Source organism: Marmota marmota, unplaced genomic scaffold (assembly GCF_001458135.2).
Source record: "Marmota marmota marmota unplaced genomic scaffold, marMar, whole genome shotgun sequence".
Taxonomy (NCBI): Eukaryota; Metazoa; Chordata; class Mammalia; order Rodentia; family Sciuridae; genus Marmota; species Marmota marmota.
In genome coordinates this window covers 58,763,315-58,772,603 of record NW_025999842.1, presented here as the reverse complement: position 1 = coordinate 58,772,603, position 9,289 = coordinate 58,763,315, and the positions used below count along the sequence as shown (strand labels likewise).

At 31.2% G+C, this 9,289-nt stretch overlaps 2 protein-coding genes across 3 annotated transcripts in view; one reads left to right on the top strand and one right to left on the bottom strand.

Annotated features, from left to right (window-relative positions):
• Pex3 (peroxisomal biogenesis factor 3) overlaps positions 1 to 9,289 on the bottom strand; it is a 36,942-nt gene that overhangs the window by 1,600 nt on the left and 26,053 nt on the right. Inside the window, exons 10-12 of one of the 2 annotated variants that reach the window (XR_001505267.2) lie at positions 8,028 to 8,150; positions 4,035 to 4,131; positions 2,858 to 2,963 (exon numbers count right to left, since the gene is read on the bottom strand). Coding sequence is in view for 1 of the 2 variants with exons in the window: in XM_015501932.2 (XP_015357418.1) it covers positions 4,035 to 4,131; positions 8,028 to 8,150 (220 nt within the window). In the remaining variant the exon portion in view is untranslated. The remainder of the gene's footprint in view (positions 1 to 2,857; positions 2,964 to 4,034; positions 4,132 to 8,027; positions 8,151 to 9,289) is intronic. The other variant, XM_015501932.2, reaches the window with a different exon arrangement.
• Positions 1 to 9,289, top strand: part of Fuca2 (alpha-L-fucosidase 2) — a 37,336-nt gene that overhangs the window by 23,135 nt on the left and 4,912 nt on the right. The window lies entirely within an intron of this gene.

Here is a 9,289-nt window from a genome sequence, read left to right as displayed (position 1 = left end):
ATATTTTTTTTTTTTTTTTTTATTAACCTTTAACTCTAAAATCCAAAATTTCCTTCAAATATGAACACAGGCCTCAAAACACAACAATATTAAACAGGATATATAAATTTGTCATCAATAAAAATCACAGACATTTTTATATTTTACTTATGTTACTAGACTTCCCCATCTTGACATTTAATTTATTTAATGCTTTATTTAGCAGCAATACTGCTATAAAATGTTTGATTTTAAGAGGTATTTTGAAAACTGTATATAATTAGTTCACCCTTAAAAAAATTTGCATGAAAGTTTTTTAAAAAGCAGTTTTGCTGCCTTCATTTGTAGATGTGATTCTAAAAAGGGTGCATGACAGAGGCTTAAAGCCTCTGAAAGTGTCAAAGACATAGGAAGTGAACCTGGCCTTTGTGGTCTCTCTTGAGTACTAGAAAACCTAAGTGCACTTAGTGCAAGTGCTGATCTCAATCAGTTCATGGTTAAATTCTCCCACCAAAGAACTCAATGTATTCAGTTTCAACTATGTTCAATGAAACAGTTTTAGATCAATGTTTTTTTCAACCAGGATTTATAGACATGCTTTCAGGGCCCAAGAATTTGAGAGGAAATTTTGAGTTTTAATTTCTATGAACTCTAAAAGAAAATTCACAAATTAGATCATTTGAAAGATAAATGTATACCTAGCATTTAGGGCTTTTGTATTTATACTTACATTCTTATTGGCTCCAAGTAGTAGTATTTTGAGTCTTATGAATTAATTAAAAGTACAGAGGTAATGAAAAAAGAACAGATAGAAATTCTTTTAATGAAGCCCAAATCATATACTAGTAGCTCATAGGATATAAATGAAGGTTTCAGAATAGTTAAAGTAGACAAAAAAAGAGTGCCCAGCAAGTTAGGTGTAGAAGAAGCAGGTTGAATGCCCACAAACATGAATGGTAACAGATAAGTCCATGTTCACTTTGGAACAACGAATTAGTAGCCATCAGCTATGTTTAGTAAGGTGTGCTTTTTGTAGTTCAGATCTAATCTAATGAAAAAAAAAAAAAAACTGGGCTTTTGGTTTTTAAGTTATGAAAAGGTCTAAGCTTAAGGAGTTTTACAGTTTTTTTTTTTTTACTTACATATTAAAACAATTTCAACACTGGTGGACTGATTGGTTGGCCAGATTTGACTCAAAGTTTATAGATGGCTGACCCAAGCTCTACCCTACAGGGTTGGTTCAGACTGTTATGGTTTGGATATGAGGTATCCCCCAAAGACTCATTGTGAGACAATGCAATAAGGTTCAGAGGAGAAATGATTGGGTTATGAGACCCTTAACCCAATCAGTGAATTAATCCCCTGATAGGATTAACTGGTGGTTGAAGGAAGGGAGGGTGTGGCTGGAGGAGGTGGGTCATCAGGAACATTTATTTGAGGTATATATTTTGTATCTGGCAAGTGGAGTGTCTCTCTTTGCTCCCTGATTACAAATGTTCTTTGGAAGCAATCTGAAATAATTTGTCTCATTATGTTATTTGAAATAGCATTGAAAAAACTAGCTTTCTCAATTGTTTTCCAATTTTGTCCAATTTCCTACCTTTCCCAGCTATACTACCATCCTAATATCTTTTACCACAAGGGTCAGCAAAGTATGGCCTACAGGTCATGACTTCACATGACAGATTATCAAAAGGTAGGTGCAATAAAAATATTGTTTAAAATTATCTTCAGGCTATAAGATGTATTGAAACATAAATGAATTTTGTGCTTAGACTTGGGTCTAATCCTTAGGATATCTCATTTTGTATATGCAAATATTCCAAAATCCAAAAAAATATCCAAAATCCAAAATACTCACTCTGATCCCAAGCATTTCAGATAAGAAATGATCTGTGTCTGGCCTTCATGGAGTTGCCAACCCTGGTCCTACAGCATTCCCACAAGAGTATCTCCTATACATCTTTGTGACTGAATTACTAGCAGTAATTTGGAAGGATTAATTTCAAGTATCTTAGCATTCCAATCAAGGCAAATGCTTTATGGAAGATAAATAAAAATAAAAGAGCTTAAAACATTATTTTTGGTTAAGAAGATCACTTGGTATTTTAACTCAGAGAAATTTAAAAAACAAGATAGAAGCCTTTTAAATCAATGATCTAATATATAAACAGAATCAACATCCAGTCACACTGAAAAATGATAGTAAATGCTAACATTAATCTTATCAGATTAGAACCCTTTGTTTTCATTATATTAATTATGCAGAATTAATTTATTTTTTGGTTCCAGGGATTGAATGCAGGGGTTCTTAACCACTGAGCCACATCCCCTGCCTTTCCTTATATTTTTGTTTTGAGACAGGGTCTCACTAAGTTGCTTAGGGCCTCACTAAGCTGCTGAAGCTGACTTTGAACTTGTGATCCTCTTGCCTCAGCCTCCCGAGCTGCTGGGATTTCAGGCTGCACCACTGCACCTGGCTAATTATACAGAATTAAAATGTACTACATAAAATTACTTAGGTATTAAGGCTGATGAGGATGTTTGTACTTGGTTGTATTTCCACTTATTGATCAAAATGAATGGCCTACCGATAACACCAGAGACGACTTCAACAGAGAAAGGTAAAGTTAAGCTTTTTTTTTTTTTTTTTTTTTTTTTTAAAGAGAGAGAGAGAGAGAGAGAGAGAGAGAGAGAGAGAGAGAATTTTAATATTTATTTTTTAGTTTTTGGCGGACACAACACCTTTGTTTGTATGTGGTGCTGAGAATCAAACCTGGGCCGCATGCATACCAGGCGAGTGCGCTACCGCTTGAGCCACATCCCCAGCCCAAAAGTTAAGCTTTAAGTGCTAAAAGTCACAATTTTTTTTTCTCACCCAGATATACATGTGAAGCTTAAATTCAGTGAAATATGATCAGCCTTATTCACTATTTCTTCTGAAATGTTAATGCTCTTTTGGGTAAAGCTGATGACACTGAAGACTGAAGAGAATAGTAAAGGAAAATAGCATGTGAAGAACAGGCTAATAACTCTACTGGGAAAAAAATAAATAACATTTCTTAGCCTTGGTGCTCTTCACCTTCCCAAGACTTCATTGAAGATGGACTAAATTGTCTGAGACAATTTGTATATGCAAATATTTGTATATGCAAAATCCAAAAAATATCTGAAATCCAAAATGCAACCATAATTCTACCACCTGGAAATGACAACTATAATTGAATTTATGGATAGTTTTTCTGGTAATGTCTATGTATATGTATCAAAATTATCATTCTGTGTCTGGTAAATTTGTACAATTAAAATAGTAATGGATAAAATAATAAGAAGATAAATTTTCCCAGAGCAGAACCCCTCCTCCCAAATAGCATTATGAGGATGCCATCTTTACCCTTAGGCCTTCTTTCTGTACACTGCTGCAGCAGTTTAGCAACTGAGGCCTACTGTAAGTAATTTTTTCCTTATAATTCAGTTCCTAAATTTTCAAATGATTCAGAAATAATTATGTAGATAGAGATTATCCTTTTAATAACAACAGTTTTACTCACTGCATTCCCAAGAAAAAAGAGCTGTGGGTTGATGAGTGAAAATTTTAAATAACTCATTGTTTATACAGCTTTTAGTGACCAGACTGATGCACTATTAACAGTTGTATTTAATTAATTACTAAAATGCTTCTCCATGAAATTTCTTTTAATTTTCTTCAAACCCTGAGCAACTGGATCACTGATTTGCCTCAAGGCTCAATTTTCTTACAAGGACAGCTTCATGCAAACCATTAATGCTATATAAATTCAACTGACCCCTAGAATATATCTGGTCTAAAAGGGAGTCCAACAGGTGTTTGGACTATAACACGGGGAACCTTATAAATGTTCTGTGATACATTATTGCTCTCATGGGGCATTCTACCACACTCTACACATGATTCCAGGTTTTGTGTTATTTTGAATATATATATATTACAGTGGATAATGCAATTTTATGTTAGAAAACATGATTATGTCATGAATATAATTTGTGTTCAATAGTATCCCCAAGTTTGTTCTTACCTGAACAAAATGACTAGGAGTTTCACTGCAAACTGAGTGGATCTGTCCATTTACTATTGGAATTATCTTAGCTAAAGGCAGGCTGACACTAGAAAGACTGAAAAATCATCATAGTGATTATTTTCTGAAATCATCTCATAGTCATTTAACATTTTAATTAAAAGGTAACATTCACTCATAGAAGAATACATACAGAAATATATTAAAAGAAAAATCAAGTCCAACCATAATTCTACCACCTGGAAATGACAACCAATTGAATTCATGGGTAGTTTTTCTGGCAATTTTTACACATAGTTTTTTTTTTTTTTAAAACACAAAACTCTTAACTACTTGAAAATATTTTTTTTTTTTGTTATGAGCATTTTTCTATCTTTTAAAAAGTTCTAAAATTTTGGTCTGATTTTTTTTTTTTAATGATTGCATGGTAATCCATTCTCTAGCTATGAGAATTTTCATCATCAGCTTCTTAAAGTTGGGGTCATTTAAGTATTTGTCTTGATTTTCTTAACATAAATAATTCTGTATAAACATGGTCAAACAGTATTAATGCTTTTAAGATTTATTGTGTACACTGCCAAATGCCCTCTGCTTCCTCAGCAGTATATGAATAGGCTTGCTCCATCAGGCCTTATTTCCACATTGGGTACTGTTTTCTTTAATCTTTCTATGTATGAAAAGTGAAAATGTTATAAGTCTGTATTTCTTTTAATTACTCTCAAAGTTGAATGTTTTTTGCCCCTATTCTGAACTACATCATTATCTATCTGGCAGTGTAAGTAGAAAACCTGGGCATTATCCTTGTTGATATCCGATCTCTCCATAATCCTAAACATTCCTTTCTTTTCTTTTCTCCTCCTTTCTCCTCCCAACCCTTCCCCTTATGCTGGGGATTGAACCTAGGGCCTATATCTGGAATTTATATTGTATTCTGCTAATTTAGCTATTCTTTTATGTGTAACATATTATCTTAATAATTAACACTTTATGTATTCTACAGGAAAAGCAAATTCATTGCTCTACTTTTTCAATAATTTCTTAAATAGTCTCAGCCCAGTGTTTCTCCAGATCATCTGTATTATCATTTGTCCAGGCTTACTATTAACAAAGCGATATCCTCCAGTCCCCAATGGGGTTTTAGTATAGTACTTTGACTAAGTCTAAGAGAATAATTTAATAATTTTTAGTTAATTCTCTTGGTTTTCTAAGTTTAAAATCATGTCACCTTCAAATAACAATAGTCATTCCTCTCTCTTTCCAAAACTTGTATTATTTTAAAAGATTACACGAATTTAACATAGAAAATCAAGAGTCAATTAACAGTTTGTTAGAATAGTAACAACAGTTGGTAAGTTGTCTATTTCCAAGATAAATATATAAAAAAAATCAATGGAGTTCCTCAATTTTGTCTTCAAAAAATGGTCTTATCTTAGCCTTACTACGTTAGTTAGAATAAAAGAATGATACTGAGTAAATATATCAATACTGACCATCTTTATATTGTTTCTGAATGTGATGAAAATCATTCTGGTGTTTCACTATTAAATATATTTGCTCTTGATTTCAAATTTTCTTTTCTTAATATTTATTTTTTAGTTGTAGTTGCACAATAACTTTATTTATTTATTTTTATGTGGTGCTGATGATCAAACCCAGGGCCTAACAGGTGTGAGGAAAGCACTCTACCGCTGAGCCACACCCCAGCTCTTCTTTTATTTTTATAAACATACTTTTTAATTTATGATAAGAGGCTTTATCAATAATTGATTATTCAAAAGGCTTTATTGAATGCCTTTTCAGCAACAGTGATGATGTTCTTTTGTCCTATTAATTTTATAGTTTATTGTAAAAGCTTTACTAATGTTTTGACCCTCTTTTCATTCTTAAAATAAACCTTATTTAGTCATAGTTACAGAATAATTAAAATTCTGGGCTCTGATATTCAACAGAAGTTATTGAACATCTGTCTTTACCACTTCCTAGATTTTTGACCTGAAGTTATTTAACTTTTTTGTGTCAGTCTTCTCACTTGGAAAATGAGAAAAATACCAGCACCTATTTCCTAATGTTACTTTCAGAATTCTATGAGATATGTTCTGAAGAATATCTATCATCACACTAGCAAATAGAAAAGGTTTTGGCCACCATATATTTCTGGATTTCATTTGCTAATATTTTATTAAGAATTCTTATATCTATATTCATCCCTCAAAAATCTATAGTTTTCCTTTTAGTCCTATCTTATTCATTATTCTATTGGGCTACTACTGGTGATAGGTAAGCTTTTCATTTTAAATATCCATTGTATATATATTAATATATATGTATACATAATATATAAAGCATTATACATATACTTTATATATCTAAAACCTTTATTAGTTTGCATCATTTTCAGTTGACTATCTCCAGAGATGTGAAATATTAATCATAATACATAATACATAAATAATGATACATTTTGTCTTTGCCAATTTGAAAATTTTATTTTTTTCTTCATTTACTATAATGACTAGAACTTCCATAACATGTTCAATAATAGTGATGATAGTACGCATGATGTAAATGTTTCTAAGTGTTACATATAGATTATAAAGTTGGTTATTTTATGAAATAGAAAAATAGGAAATATCTGAGGTCCCAGTATATACATGCAGAGATATGAAAGGGTATAATATGATCTCTATTTCTGAGAGGAGACTCAAAATTTAACTGAGGAATAAAACTTCAAAGTGGTGCATGTAGGTTGTGCATGAAAGTATAGACAGTAAGCACTCTATGTGTTCAGAAAATGATAAGACTATCAAGGGCTGATGATGTTGCAGTCTAATTTTTGTAATTCTTTAGTATAAGATAAAGCTTTTGTTCATGTTAAAACAACTATTACCATTATTTACCACCACTTGGGAAATAACTAATACTTTGCTAAGTTCAGATTATATTCAAATTTTATTAACTACAGTATTTTTTTTTTTACCAATATTAACTGAGTATCTTGATTTTCAAATACAGGATTGGCCTTGAGCTAAATATTTTTAATGTAACTTAAAAGAACTGCCAAAAAAGTTTTGAGGATCATATTCAAATTGTTTCAGAAAATAAAGTTTATGGCTCTAAGTATTCCAAATGCTCAATGTTAATGGCAAATTATTCTTTTCTGTACAATAAAGAAGGGTTTAATAGAAGTGGGTAAACAATGTCTTGTCATATATAGATATTTAAAAATTAAACTGGAAACTGCACATATTGCTTATCAGTTATTGTTTCCTCAAATTTTAGTGGGACACTTTATAGTCATCATTGATTTGGTACCCTTATTTCTAAATGTGACATAAACATCTGCAAAAACAGAGCTCCTGGAAGAGTGTAGATCCTAAAATGAGACCAAAAGTGCTCATCTTGAGCTGATAAAGGATCCACGATGTAATAACAGGTATAATTAACATTACTAACATTGAACTAACTAAATAATACCAATCCTATCATAAAATGAATTTTCTCCTTGAATTATAATGATCTCAATTTTTAGAGATAGTTGTAATAAGATAATTATAATACAAGGAGAAAATTCATTAAATGAGAATCTACAACAAGAATGCCCAGTAAAAGTATTAAATTATGTAAACCAACAATGGCTTACAATACCAGAATAATATTGGAGAACACATTTAAATTTAAGTACATTATCATTTTATGCCTTAAAAAGTTAAAAAAAAACTATAACTGGAATTTGGTTTATAGAAAGGCACTTTCACAGCTTAAATACTTCAATATAGTGGCAAAAATTTTAGAAAAACTGCAAGTTCTAATATTGAATCTAGAAGGAACTTCCACTAATGAAGAAGTCATTGGTTCAAAAAGTTTAATATGTTAAAAATGAGGTACTCAAATTTATTCTCTAAGATTTCATCTGGGACAAAAAATAAATGTATCCAAAGCACCATTTTTAAAGATCATTCATTTGTATGATACCATTTTCATATGTCATCTTACCTATTCATGGAGTTGCTATGTTGCAGGTCCTGTTCAGTAGGTCGAAAGAACTCAGCCATGTTGTCTAGAAGTCTACTAAAACCTCGATTTAAACAGGTATTCAAAACTGTACTAAAATCTGGACTACATAAAATAAGTATATGTTATTTTTTAGATTCTCCATGGAAAAGGAAACAAATTCAATAGTTATGTAGCTATCTTTGAAAGCCACCAACATTTCTAGTTACAATCTAGTTTTTACGGCCAGAAACATTAAAAATTTATCAAGGAACCAATCTTTAAAAAAATAAGCATAAAATGATATTATTATTTAGCACAACATGATGACAATATTCATTCATTTCACTAGATTTTTTTTTTATAAATCAGCACTTTATACAACATTTTTTTAAAAAAATAGCAATACTATTATTACTTCTCTCAAGGAAACTTTTGAATCCTTCCACAGTCACAGATTATTGGTTTGCTTTACTACAACATTCAAATTCAATGAGATAGAAAATATTATTATCATGTATAGATGAAAAACAAGATACATGAAGAATGGAGAAACTCCCTCAAAGGAATGCAATTTGTAAACTGGGGAGCTCAAATTCATATACAGGTATTTTTCAATCCTAATTCAGGCTCCTTTAATTACATGGATTTCATACCTTACCCAACTCTGATATAAAAAATACTATACAAGGATACTATCAAAATTAGAAAATGCCTAGTGAAGTAAGTACCGCTTTTTAAATCAGTGTGTGTGTATATATATCTATGTATTTTTCCTATTTCTTCTTTTTTTAAAAAACTTTAATGTGTTAGAACTTTGATACTATAAATTTCACTCATTTTAAATGTACTAAGTCACTGATTTTTCACAAATTTACATATTTGTACAACTATCACTACAATCCAATTTTAGATCATTTTTCTCACCTTTTTTGTCCAGTTGCAGACAACCCCATCCCAACCCAGGCCACAGGTAACCATAAATTTACTTTTTGTCTCTGTAGTTTTCTGGACATTTCATGGAAACAGAGTCTTAGGAAATTGTGGTCTTTTGTGTCTGTCTTCTCTCACTTAGCATGATGGTTTCTTATTTTTTATTTTTTGCAGTAGTGGGTCTCAAACCCCAGGGTATTTTACTATGAAGCTACAGCTCTAGCCCTTTTAATTTTTTATTTTGAAAATAAGAGTTTTGGTAAGTTGTTGAAGCTAGTGTGGAATTTGAAGTCCCCTTTCCTCAGCCTCCTGAGTTGCTGAGATTACGGTTA